General features: G+C 37.5%; 1 protein-coding gene across 1 annotated transcript; it reads left to right on the forward strand.

The window, feature by feature from the left end:
• The first annotated feature begins 252 nt into the window (after positions 1–252).
• Positions 253–11,829, forward strand: ZUP1 (zinc finger containing ubiquitin peptidase 1). Its single transcript, XM_070932779.1, has 9 exons — positions 253–328; positions 1,738–1,848; positions 3,735–3,844; positions 4,697–4,865; positions 6,642–6,830; positions 9,355–9,523; positions 10,762–10,913; positions 11,323–11,540; positions 11,661–11,829. The coding sequence occupies exons 1-9, from the start codon at positions 253–255 to the stop codon at positions 11,706–11,708; spliced, it is 1,242 nt and encodes a 413-aa protein (XP_070788880.1). The 3' UTR covers positions 11,709–11,829.
• Positions 11,830–14,531: the final 2,702 nt, after the last annotated feature.

Here is a 14,531-nt window from a genome sequence, read left to right on the forward strand (position 1 = left end):
CAAAACAAGTTTTTGAGAAAACGAGTTTCGACGCCAATAGGGGAGTTTTGACGTTGCTAAGCACGCGCGGCGGCATCTATCGCGGCCGTAAAGGAAGGCCTGCGCGCGGCGACTCCGCCCTCCGCCTGCTTCGGCACAGCGGCACGCGCGAGAGGCTTTGCGATTGTTTAGCTTGGTCTTAAAGGGGCGTGGCTTATTTGCATTCCGAGAAGGAGGAGCCGCTCAGCGCTGTCCCCCAGGACAGCGCTGAGAATGGACGGGTCCAGGAGAGGTCGGCAGGGAAGCCCGCCTGCCGGTGCTCGAGCTGTTCCTCCGTCTCCCCTTCCTGGTGAGTCAGCGGGAGGGATACCCGCCCTGCCCTCCCCTCCCTCGCCGTCGGACGCTGCGAGGCTTGGCGGTCTGGAGAAACCACCGCTGAGTTCCGTTTGCGATCTCCCGCCCGCCAGCGCTCTACGAAGGAGGCGAAACGCCTTCCCGGTTGTTGCAGAGATGCAAAGGGTTGGGATTGAAATGTTTCCCTGGGGAGTCTCTGTTGGTTTTCGTTTTTTAACCGAGCGCTTGGAGTTTGGCGCATCCTCCTTTTGAGTCTTTCTAATTGCAACCGGAATTTGGCTGTACCTTAAGCAAAACATGCATTAAAATAAGACGGTGGTCGAGGAGGACAAATCTATGTCCTCAAAGTGGCCATATAGGATACACAAACACATTACTTTTGTGTCTTGATCTTGTATCTTTTTACACGGGATACCCATGGCTCCCTTTGATCAGTGGGAACACGCACTTCGCATCACTTGTGAGACTGTTTGTGTAAACTGCATCTCGGCACCATATTTCCTGCCGTTTGTTGGCGAGCTCATTGCAATGCACATAACACTCTCTCCTCATCCTGCTTCTTTTCCTACAGCAAACAACTTTGCGAGGTCCCAAAGCACTAGTGAGTTTTTGTGGTTGAGGATAAACTAGGGTTTCCCCACTCCAGTGATGGGATTCAAATAATTTAACAACCGGTTCTCTGCCCTAATGACCAGCTGGGTAGGCGTGGCTTGATGGTCATATGACCATGTGGGCGTGGCCAACTCAACATTACGTTGATGGGCGCTTCGCCTTAGCTGTTACAATGTAATAAGAGTTAACCAGAGAGGCAATTTCTGTAAGCAGGGCAATCAAGATTAGGCTAGAAACAACACCAGAATGTTTCCTTCCTGCCTTCATTACAGGATTAGCCCTGTAAAGTGGGGGGGGGGGGGGAAATATTTCTTCCAACAACCAGTTCTCCGAACTGCTTAGAAAGTTAACAACCGGTTCTCCTGAATAGGTGCGAACTGGCTGAATCCTACCACTGCCCCACTCCTAGTGTCTAACTGATACACCTAGTGTCTAACTTATACAGCAAAAATCAAGCATACTGCTCTGAATAGATTAAGTCGACTGCAAATAAAAATGCCAAACTTTGGCTGCCAGCTGTTTTTGGTGCTTAAGTATCCATTTGTTTAGGGCCACCATTTTAATTGCCACTACTGTATGTCTTTGAGTAACACCATTGTGGAAAATAAATGTAGCTTTTTCACTTGAAGTGTCACTACTCCACATGATAAATCTGTCAAATCTGACAGGTCTCTGACACTAAAACTGACTCTTAATACGAAGTTAAGAATTTATGGATTTTGTTTAGTTTCTTTGATTTTTGTAGGAATGGCCAGTAAAATCATTATCCTTTAATTTTTTTTTTCAATGCAGAAAGTGGTCCACCTTTATATGAATGTCCAATATGCCATCTTAGTTGCACCGATTATCCAGTTCTGCAAGAACATGTTGAACTGCACCTAGATGAATGCAGCATTTTAGAAGGTAAAATAAAGGATTCCAAAATAAGACATGTTATCATTTAAGCATGTTTGGCATGATTTAGGAAGTTTCATGCAACTATAAAAGATATAAAACAATATGTTGTAATTGGAAAGATGCTTCAGTATTGTCAGTAGGTTGTTTCTTCTAACACTGTAGAATGAATTTCATAAACACTGAAATGTCATGCATATAAGATACTCATTTGTATTCAGAGTAGATAACTGTAGCTTAAATAGTTTAAATAATAAAATGTCATAGGCAGTGGAATTTTTTTTAAATAATTGATGCAAGCCTCTACCTCAAAGCTTTTGAGACATTGAGTCAGTTTTTTTCAGTCAAAGGCGATTGAAATAAGGCAATATACATTTTTAAAAGGTTGTAAATTATTTTGTATATAAGATAAAATCTAATAGACAGTATAAACTGTATAAACATGTGATTAGCAGAATTCTAGTATTGAAAGCCTCCTTCCCCCCATATAACCATTGAGAACCACACCTCCCAAGTTGCCATCTGAAATATCCATTTGAGGTTTTCCTGCTTCATCCAGTTGAGTGATACCATGTCAGTGCTATAAGAGTTTCATATTTTTTCCCTGCCATTCTCAAATTATAAATACTACTTTTCTTAAACAGGCAATTATATTTTTAACCTTATATAACCAAATTGTTCTGTCCAGGAAATAAGTGATGAGTCTTTGTATCTAAAAAGGATAATTGCATGTTATGCTATACCTTCAGAAATTGTGTAGAATTATTCATTTCAAAACAATCTTACAAACATTTCTGGAAGAAGAGAAAGAGGAATATATATAGTTCATTTTCCTTCCTCCTGGCATCCAATGGTGTCCTCCACACACTGTTGCATTGAAGCTTTCTCATATCTGGAACAGAGTTTCAGAGATGTAAGGAAAAGATAAATTCCTGCATTCTTCCTCTGCTAGTTGGAATGTTGATTTCACTGAGGATGATAATTGAGCATTACTTACGATTTAAGAGTTAAGTCCCAGGCATGAGGATTATGCACCTTAGAAACAAACAAAGCAGTTTGTTGGGAAGAAATACATCCCGCAAGTTAATAACTGTGCTCCAAGTGCAAATTAGTATAATATACTGATCAAGTAAACCAGTTTGTATATATGAAATAGGCGGAGTAATTTCAATTTATAATTTCTGTGATACTACACTGATGAGTAGTAACTAGAGTTTGTTATAAGCAGGTATATAAATGTTTTAAATAAATACATAAAATTATTTGAATTGTATTGATTAGTTCAGCTTTTCATTATGTCTGTATGAATGTAACGTGCACAATTAAGACTTAATTCTGTGCCTCAGTGAGCATAGGTTCTGTGTAAGCATACATAGAATTATGCTGCAAATTTGAAACTCTAGATGTTGCTGAAATTATATAATATGTGTAGTTTATTTTAGAATAATTAGATATTCAATATGTCAGCATTCCAGAAAACCCCAACTCCAATTAAAAACTTCGAGGCAAGCATTTTCTCAAAGTTCCATTTATTAGAATAGGTACATTGGCACATCTGGGAAAACCCGAATCTGAGAATTCCAGGTTTTTCCTCAGTTACTCAAAACCTCCAAAACCATTCCCTCATTCATCAGTCCATCACATGTTTCAATCACCATCCCTCCCATCTCCGGACATTACTCCAACCACTCCTTCTCCAGATGCAGGATTGTCCTGACCTTGACAGAAAGGAAAAATGCTATTTTGTCTAAATACATTCCCTCTACTAAGTCCCCCCTCCTACTTTCATACACACAAGAAAGTGGCAGCGTGGAAGCTTCCGGGGCTAATATGGCTTTCAAAGCTGACACAATATTTTGAAATACGTTAAACTTCCATATTTTTTAACCTAATAGGAAGAAACTTGAATGATCTAGAATTCGCACAGCATCTTCAAAATGAAGAGGATAGGCAAAGAAGAACAGAAACTGCAAGACAAGAAAAGGATGATTTCCAAAAGTTGCAGGTATGATATTAGTCTTTTAAATGTGTATTTGACAGCCCTTCTGAATAAATAAAGTGAGAAAGTACATGTGCAGTAAGTATGAGTACCTATTTATCTTCATAGAGAAACAGATTGATCTTTGGAAGCAACTGATTAAGGGTCAGGTCTGTTTCATAAAAGAACTTATCAAAACAGGTCTGGGTTGAGTCAGTTCCTGGATGGGAACTGGATGGGAATTCAGAAATCTCATGAATCATCACACTTTACACAAAAATAACACAAAAGCTGCACAACTGACTCACACACAATGCAAACGCATCTGGACTTCACACAAAATGGCCCCTGCAACAAGCAGAAACCTCACAGAGTCACAGAGAGCTCAAAAACAAACTATCACACTTTATACAAAAATAATACAAAAGCTGCACAACTGACTCACACACAATGCAAACGCATCTGGACTTCACACAAAATGGCCCCTGCAACAAGCAGGAACCTCACAGACAATCAGGTACAGCTGATTTTTTCACAACTGATTGGACGTAAAAACGATTGTGTGACACAGTGATTGCCATACGTTTTTAAGCATTTTTTTACTACCAGTTTGGGCGAACAATAGCAATATTACTACAGGTTCAGGCGAACCGGCCCTAACTGGTAGCATTTCACCCCTGCTTATACAGTTGATTGTTATTCTGTAATTCAGTTCCTAACTATCTGTAGCCTAATACCTCAAGTTGTTTCTAGAAAATCATTCCTAGTCTGATGCCCCCAATGATTCCATTCAGCATGGTCAGTGCTAAGGCAGTAGAGAAGCTATGATTCAAGACATCAGCAATACACACCCTTAAAAGAATATTTTGTCCACCACAGAGACAATATGGTTTAGATGGTTCTGGAGGGTACAAGCAACAGTCACTAAAAGCCATGACAAAAGAAGTGGATTTCGGAAGAATGCAACCATCTGAATATCACAGGAGAAAAGCTGATATGTTGGAATCTTTGGCTTTAGGCGTTGATGATGGAAAGACAAAGACCTCAGGTTAGTAAGTTCTTGCTTCAAAACCTGATTCAGATGTCAAAAGGGGATTATTTAAATAATCATTCATCACTGAATTTTGTGATACTGTGTATCGACTCATATACTCGTATAGACTCATTTAAGAAATCACTGGGTTTTTTCTTGCACTCTCAAATTAATACAGTAAGAATATAAAATGTTCTAAAAGTGGTGATTCTTACAAACCATATTAAGGATAGTGTTATCAAAAGTATTAACTCCTTGGAGATGTAATTATTGCCTTCAGATAAAATGTATGGCTTAGTTTTTCATTTGACAATCATCATATTTATTGTCTTTCTTCCTCTGAAGAAAGAACTCATTTCTCTTTCTAGGTGTAGGAACGGTATCATTACTCTCAGGTTGTATGGTAGGCTCATTTGTTCATCTGGACAGTTACCTTTTATGAATGTGTCTCCATTTCTGTCTAATTTATTTTGATCCATAACTAAATTGCTGCTTTAATAATGTAATAGTTTCAATTAGACAATATTCAATCTAAATAAAGATATTCAATGATGGCATCCGTCAGAAAAAGTTTTTTCCCCTTGCCTAGCCTCCCTAATTAGCTTCTTCATATCAGGGGTGAAATCCACTTACCTTCGCTACTGGTGTGCAAATGGGAGCGTGCTCACACGCATGCTCACTTCGCTTGTGCGTGATACCTCTGTGCATGTGCAGGACCTTCTGCGCATGCCCAGAGCATAAAAAATGGGACATGATGACGTCTGGGTGGGTGGGCGGAGCCTCCCGCCGCCGGCGCTACTGGTTCGCCCAAGCCGGATAGAACTGGCTACATTTCACCACTGCTTCATATGTAGCCATTATCTTATTGTAATGGGATATGTTTGAAGACACATCCATAGGCAATAACAATAGCACTTAGACTTATATACCGCTTCACGGCCTAAGTGGTTTACAGAGTCAGTACATTGACCCTAATAATCTGGGTCCTCATTTTACCAATCCCAGAAGGATGGAAGACTGAGTCAATCTTGAGCCAGTGAGGATCGAACTCCTGGCAGTGAGCTGAATTAGCCTGGAAAACTGCATTCTAACCACTACCCTACCACAGCTCTCTACTCTGGACCTGAAGTATTGTTCTAAAAGGCTTCTGTTATTTTAGCATTATAAGGCTTGTGTTGTTTAGTATTATAAAGTTTCTTATAATTGTTTGCAATAGGAGTTGGATTACGACATTGATGGATAGATTTTATTTATTTATTTATTTATTTATTTATTTATTTATTTATTTATTTATTTATTTATTTATTGGTTCGATTTATATGCCGCCCTTCTCCGGAGACTCAGGGCGGCTTACAATGTGTTAAGCAATAGCCTTCATACTTTTGTATATACCTGCTTAGTAGGGCTTTCGGGGCACCCTAAGCGGTGTTCTTTTTTATACAAAGTCATCTTATTACCCCCACAATCTGGGTCCTCATTTTACGTACCTCGAAAGGATGGAAGGCTGAGTCAACCTTGAGCCTGGTGAGATTTGAACTTGCAGTAACTGCAGGCAGCTGGCAGCTAAGTGCTATTTAACAGCGCTTTAGTCCGCTGCGCCACCAAGGCCTTCTTTGGAAGACCTGAAAGGCCAGGTTGAGAAAGATAATCTGAAGAATCTGTGTAGGTGCTAAAAATCAACACTGGCTTGATAAGCACATAATCAAGTCGTATCTTATAAAACTGCAAAATTGAATAATTTATAAATTAGGCTAATGCAATATATCTCCATTTCCATCTTCTTTAAACTAGGAATTACTGAAGCATTGTGCCAGTACTATCAGAATGAATGCAAAGATATAAAGCATGTGTGGCTTTCTACGGGAGTGGATCACTTTCACTGTTCTTTTGGAGACAAAGGCTGGGGTTGTGGTTATCGGAATTTTCAAATTCTGTTTTCTTCTCTTTTGAGAAATAACTCCTATAAAGACTGCTTGAAAGGTTTGTACTTTGTTACATAGTGTTCATCAGGGGTGAAATGTTCTCGGTTCGGACCGGATTGTCTGATCCGGTAGTGATGGCAGTAGATGGTTCGGAGAACTGGTAGCAAAAATCTTCGCTCCCCCCCCCTCCATGCCCAGCTGAGCCACGCAATCATCAGAGGCTTTTTTTTTTTTTACTTTTAAAAGCATTTTTTCTACAACCTCTTCTGCCGAAAAAATGCCTCTGATGATCGCGTGGCTCAGCTGGGATCGTCAGAGCCTTTTATAAGCATTTTTTCTATAACCTCTTCAGCCGAAGAGGTTATAGAAAAAATGCTTTTGAAAGAAAAAAAAGCCTCTGACGATCAGGCAACTCAGTTGGGATTGTCAGAGCCTTTTAAAAGCATTTTTTTACAACCTCTTCAGCCAAAGAGGTTGTAGAAAAAATGCTTTTAAAAGTAAAAAAAAAAAAACGTTGGCGACACCCATCCAGTCACATTACCCCTCCCCACCAAGCCACGCCCACAGAACCGGTAGTAACAAATTTTACATTTCACTACTGGTTTTCATTGCAATTGAAGCAATCTACTTCAGAATAATTTTGCATAGGGTTCTCTGTGATTTAGTATTCTTTTGATTCTGGGATAGGGAACATTTAATTTTGGGAAATTTCTCAATTATTCATAAACGTTTTCCAGGAAGAAATCATTTCGCATCTCCTGTCAGCATGTAGATATCCCCAATTCTGACATGATCTTAGCCAGGGTGGATTTGATTTAAATCGAGTTGATTTAAATCACAATTTAAATCATGATTTAAATCATTAGTAAAAAGGCTTGATTTAAATCAACTCGATTTAAATCATAATTTTTAAAGAGCAACTGTCATTTCTGCTACTCCTTTGACCCACTGTTGACTCACCGATAGTCCCAGTGTTGCAGAATATACAGCCCCATGCTACATAACTAAGCTCCATTTCATGCTGAATAAACTAAATTATTTATGTATCTTAAATAGAAATCTATCTTACGATAGATTTTTACCCCAAAAGTTTTTTATTAAAAAAAATCCGATTTAAATAAAAAAAATCCATTTTTTTTGATTTTTTAAAAAAATCATTGATTTTTATCCACCCTGATCTTAGCATTCTGTTGTGATACCTGTTGAATGTAATTGAGTAATAGCAAGAGACAATACTTAAAAAGAAAGGGAGTCTTCTAAATTGGAACTTGTTTTATTCAGTTGTATCCAGAGCCTGTAGACACGCAATTCTTCTAGATCTATAACAACATCAAATTTTAGATTTTCCACATTCCTTTAACAGCGAAGATTTTATTTAATATTAAACTTTTATAATATTTTATACTATTGTCCTTACTAATGTAAATGGCCACTTTGGTTTAGTAGTTAAGCACCAGTCTAGAAACTAGAAGCCTGCATTCTAGTCCTGCCTTAAGCATGAAAGCTGACAGGGTGACCTTGAGCTAGTCACACTCTTTCAGCCCAACCTGCCTCACAGGTTCTTGTGGGGAAAATAGGAGGGCATAATATTATGTATGTTTACCACTTTGAGTTTTTTAAAAATAAAGGCGGGATTAAAAAATAATGGTTTGCAACTACAACCGCAGTACATAAAGTATTAAAATAATTAGATATTAGCTCAAAATATCAATGATAAAACCCTGTTGAAACAAATTTGATTTGAAAAACTTTTTAAATGCAAATAAGGAGGTCACTTCCCTCAGTTCATTAAATAATGCATAACAGTGATCATTTTGAACCAAAGGGGGAAGGGGAGAAGAAGAAAACAAAAGACTGATAAGCACCATCATTTTTGCAGCCCTTTTCTCAACTTCCCATTCCTGGATTAAGGTTAAGGCAAACAACAATTACACTACCATCAACCTACATATTCTTAGGATAGCACTTCACTACCATTTTTGAAAGGGAAGATATTATCCCTATAGGTCTTTTCCAGTTTCAGTCCAAGAGAAATGTCCTCTCTTTGATATTATGACTGTTGACAGATATATCTGTCAGTCAAAAGGAATTACAGGTAGTCCTCAACTTACAACAGTCCATTTAGTGACCGTTCAGAATTACAACAGCACTGAAAACAAATGACATATGACAATTTTTCACACTTATAACCATTCTAGCATCTCCATGATCATGTGATCAAAATTCAAATGCTTGGCAACTGATTCATTTTTATGATGGTTGCAGTGTCCTAGGGTTTTGGGACCTTCTGACAAGCAAAAAGGAAAAACCAGATTCACTTAACAACGTTACTAATTTAATAATTGCAATAATTCACTTAACAGCTGTGGCAAGAAATGTTGTAAAATGGGGCAAGATTCACTTAAACAACTGTCTCACTTAGCAACAGAAATCTTGGGCTCAATTGTTGTCGTAAATCGAGAACTATCTGAATGTTCCAAACTAAGGACTGACCCATTCCATAATCTCTTGAGAACAAAAATTCAATGTAAATTGAAATTTCCCTATGAAAGATTTTAAATGTTACCCTCTTTCTTGTTTAGATATTTCACCAGTTCCTTGTATTCCAAAAATACAAACACAAATTGAAGATGCCTGGAAAGAAGGTTTTGATCCCCAAGGAGCTTCTCATTTCAACAGCAGATTACAAGGAAGTAAAGCATGGATAGGAGCATGTGAAATTTATACACTCTTAACTTTTCTCAAGCTAAAGTAAGTGTTGACTTACCCAGGGAAGTCTTAATTCTGAGCCAAATATTTCCAATAGTATCCAGTACTAAAGAAAAGAAAATTTTCTTATATTTTTATTTATTATGAACTGTGTATTTTCAGTTCATTAATAATTGAAGAACAAAAAAATAAATAAAAATAGTTGAAAACAACAATATTAAAAAATAGTATTTGGATAAAAGAGTTTATTATATCCACACCCTAGCAGTTTCACACAAGTGGGTGGTATAAGTTCTTAAAATAAGAGAAATCCTTTTGTAAATACAAACTACCAAATGTGAAAATGATTTTAGAAGCCAAGATTAAGGCATTTCCACACTGCTGACATCCAGTCTTCACAGAAAATCAAATTGCATTTAATAATTTTCTGACCTCCCTCCAGGAAAATACAGACAACAAGGATTAAAAAGTATTGCCCCTTATGAACTGGTGTGGATCCTTAATTCCATCTCCACCTAGGTGAATAACAAATAAAATTAAATTAAAATAAATTAAAAAGATAAAAATAAAAGAAGAGCCAGTTTGGTGTAGTGGTTGAGGTACTGGTCCACAATCTAGGAGACTGAGTTCTAGTCCTACCTTATACATGAAAACTGGCTTAGGCAACTCACTCTTTCTCAGCCCAGCCTACGTCACAGGGTTATTGCTGTGGAGAAAATAGGAGAAGGAAGGAATATTAAGTATGTTCACTGCCTTGAGTTTCTTACAAAGTAAAAAAGGCAGAATAAAAAAAAATGTATTAATTACACTTCCTTCTATGCCCATGTTTTCTTCATGGGTCTGGTGAGCAACAGTGACCTCAGGCTAACTCTGCACTTGATCCCTCATCCCTGCCAGGCTGGGTGCTTTCCAACATCTCTCCCATCCTGATTTTTTCCCCTTCTAATCATTTCCTACCAAGTCACTAGGAGCAGAAAACAGGATGAATCAGAATTCTTTCCAAATAGAAAAATGAATTATCCACAGTCTCTACAGAGTTCCTATCTTTTAAGAAAGAAAAATTAAAACGTATTTGTATGGTTTCATGTATCCTGCATGGCAACTAAGCCAGAAATTAATGGGCTCAGCCACTGAATATAGTTGACTTTGCAGAATCACAAGGGTCCGATTTTTAATCGAAAGGCAGAATCATTATGTGCATAGAATTTTAAAGATGCCAGATGGCATTTACAGTATGCATTGTCTGGCTATTTATGGAGACATTTTAATTTAATTTATAGGTGTCAAATTATTGACTTTCATCAGCCTACTGGCTCTTCTGGTACACACCCTCGTTTGTTTGAATGGGTATTAAACTATTATTCTTCAGGTAAAGATAGCAATGGAAAGGTTATGAGTACTTCCAAGCCACCAATTTATCTGCAGCACCAAGGTCAGTAAACTCTGTCCCGGATTGATTTTTTGTAAAATATTTCTGAAAATAAAGTTCCATTCTAGTAATTTATTCTCCGTGATAATTCTCTTACATGCTATGTGAATGATACTTCATCATGTTAAAAGCGGAGAATCTGGAATATTCAAATTTCTGGTTTCACATTTCCTGAACACTTGTGTAATTATGTTGTAATTTATTACATATCTGATATGGTGTTACTAGCACCCTTAAACATAATTTGGTGCAAATAATTTCCTGTGAATATTCATGTAAGCGGGTTTGTTCCAAAAACAAGATGTTTAGATAAGTAGCAGTTCAATATGGCTCATTTGCACTAAGAGGTTTGTAATTCTTATTTACATGTATACTGTGCATTAATATATTTGGTTTTTCACATTAAAACTAGGTCATAGTCGTACCATTGTTGGAATTGAGGAAAGAAAAAACAAAAGTTTATGTCTACTAATATTTGATCCCGGCTGCCCTTCAGAAGAAATGCAAAAACTCTTAAAAGGCATTGATGGGAACAATCTAAAATTATTTCGAAGACTTCCAGGAGGCTTAAAGCATAAGCAATATCAAATAGTGTCTGTGGAGGGTGTGCTGACAGAAGAGGAAAAAGTTGTAAGTATTGTAGAACACAACCACTGGATTAATTTTTATTGAATTAGTATAAATATAATTGTTTCTTTTAATTGTTGTTCTGTACCAACTTATCTATTTTATGTGTCTCCCATTTATAAGGCTCGTAGGCAGGCTTCTCAATTCTTCATTGCACAGAAAATTCCTTGAAATGAGAATAGCTGAAAAATGAAGGAAATTGAAGGCTGCAAAGGAGATCTGTTCATATAGGTTGTTGAGTGATGTACATAGCAATTTTTAAACATTTCAAAATAAATATTGAAATACTTAATTCTTATGTATGATTCTTTCATGATGTTGAGTTACAAATATTATATCCTATGTTACTATGTCATTACAGCCGCTTTATTTTTTAAATTTACTTGGACTGGACATGCGTTTTCAGTCTATATGAACATTAAACTGATCTCTATTCTCAGTATTCTAGGGGGATGCAAATCTTTTCCTGTAACATGAGCCCGAATTAGGACTATTCATAACTCTCAGGTTTCCAAATCAGTCTCACATCTTAATTTTTAATAGCTGGAGAAACAAAGGTCCTTTAAACTATTACTGCTAACAGGAAGATGTGTTTGAAAATTAACCTAGTAGCAACAGAAATTACATCCTACTTTTCATTGGTTATCATGATTATAATGCTGTTTCTCCAGATTTCGATTCATGTATATCTTATTTAATTAAATATATTTGGAGGGGGGTGTTCCTCAATATTATTTTTCATGGATGTAATAACCATTCAGGAACTCAAACCTGAGTGTCTTGAAGGTGAAGAAATTAAAAACTCCTAAAGGAGATTCTGCTATTGAACTGCTGTTAATGATCTGAAAACCAATACTTTGTATGTCTCTAATCTTTAATGTACAGTTCACTTTCATGTTTTAGAGAACACATAATTGTGCTTTGTTGGCCTTCAAGGTAATCCAGACAACAAGTGCAAATATGAGTGTTAACTCTGTTGTAAGGTTACATTAACAGAACCTTCCAAAACTGAAATAACTTCTCCCCTCTTCTTTTGGTCTTTGGAAAGCTAGGGAGGATCACTTTTGAAACACTTCCCATGCCCTCTCCCCTTCTGTGGGCCAAGACATCTTGTTGTGGAGGTTAATAAATCAATAAACCATGAACCTCTATCTCTATGAAATTCTACTTAAACAAATGAGCCTCTGAAGCAGCCTACGGCAAATGTTTTTATTTACACAATAAAAACATAATAATATATATACAATTAATAAACATCACTAAGTTACTATTATAAATTATACTGTCAGCTATCTATCTATATACATATCTATTCTCTATAAGCTATGCTATCTATGAATATTCTTCCTCAGAAGAAATACCACAATATACCACAGAACTGCTCTTCTAACGGACTTCCAGTCTGCTCACAGTTATCTAAAGGAAGATCCTAGAATACAATACTAGACAGAAGAGCAAACTGAACAGCAAGGTGAAGAGCAAACTAAATACCAAACTGAAGAGCAAAGGTTTCTGTTAAAAATCTCCTTTTTTACTATTAACTGCGACAGTTAGGGAATGGCCCTGGAGATTCAAACATATTAGCTGCCCTCTGATTGGCCCACGCATCTGTACATTCCAAAAGCCATTTATAGGTACAGCTATAGAGAAATAATTTTTCTCTAACACATCTTTTACACACCAGTTTACACACCATCTGCAGCTCTTCTTCCTGACTTCCAATGTCATTCCTGCATACCCATTACAGCTTTGAGAAGTGAAGCCTTGTAGTCCTTATGTGAGTAGTACAATGGGCAGCATTGATGAAAGCTAGGATTCTAGAAGTATGCAGAGGGATGGAAAATTGCTTGGGCATGTAAATATATTGGGCTTCCTATAGTCAGGTGATGAAGGACAGGAGCAGAACAGGAAGACTGATTAGATTATGGTTATGTAAAGAAGACAAAAGAAGAAAAAAATATTTTGATTGTATGGGTAGTCTGTAATAGAGAAGCTATTCACTTGAAACATTTCAATTCAAATGCAATAAAACTGCCTATAGTTCCCTTCTTCTAAAACAGGAATGTCAAACTCGATTTCATTGAGGGCCGCATCAGGGTTGTGTTTGACCTCGGAAGACGAGGGCCATGTCCAGGATTGGCGTGGCCAGCTTGAAGTCACTCATGTGGGAGGCACCTGTGGTGGCCCGAGCACTCTGCCAGTGAAAGCAGGCTCCCAATTGAGCTCTGTTTTTGGCTAGGATGACCTACAACCCTCTGCCAGTGAAAATAGAGCTGTTTTTGCTGGCAGAGGCACTGCAGACTGGTCTTTCGCTGTTTACAGGGTGGTCCCATGGGCCAGATCTAAGCACCCCACAGGCTGGATCCAGTTTGAGGGCCTTGAGTTTGACACCCCTGTTCTAAAACAAGCCTTGGAATCCTTGCATTGATGCATGTGTGTTGCCTCTATTTCACACAAGCACACATATACCCTGAAGATTATACTGCATGAACCTGACAAAGTGGTCTGTAGTCTGTGAAAGCTAATCTTATAATAATTATCTCAGTTGTCAAGTTTTCATGGCATCCTTAGTATTCTTAGTAAACTTGTGGTGTCATATCTTCTGAGGAGTTACCCCTTTCCCCCTTGCTTTGTTTCAGTGGCCTGAGTTCTGCTAATAGTTGTCAAGGGGAAAATAAAATACTTTTTTTCCTGCAGGAACAAAAATTATGTTGCAGTAGCAAACAAAATTATACTGAAAGACACTCATGTTCCTGGACCTAGCCTCAGGGCAAATTCTGGGACTAAACAAAAATGTCAACCTGAGCTTCTATTTTCTTAATTTAAAACTAGCTACAAGAGCAAGAGCACTATATAGACTACAAGAGGGGAAATGATAAAGATCTTATATTGGAATTCCTTGACTTATGTTATACTCAGCACTTGACTATTAAAATATTAAATCATGCAATTTTTAGGTGGCCTTGCTTCATTCAATGTGAGGTGGTTGGGTTT

The sequence above is a fragment of the Pituophis catenifer genome, unplaced genomic scaffold, assembly GCF_029215685.1.
Source record: "Pituophis catenifer annectens isolate HBS135680 unplaced genomic scaffold, rPitCat1.0.hap2 SCAF_1, whole genome shotgun sequence".
Lineage (NCBI taxonomy): Eukaryota > Metazoa > Chordata > Lepidosauria > Squamata > Colubridae > Pituophis > Pituophis catenifer.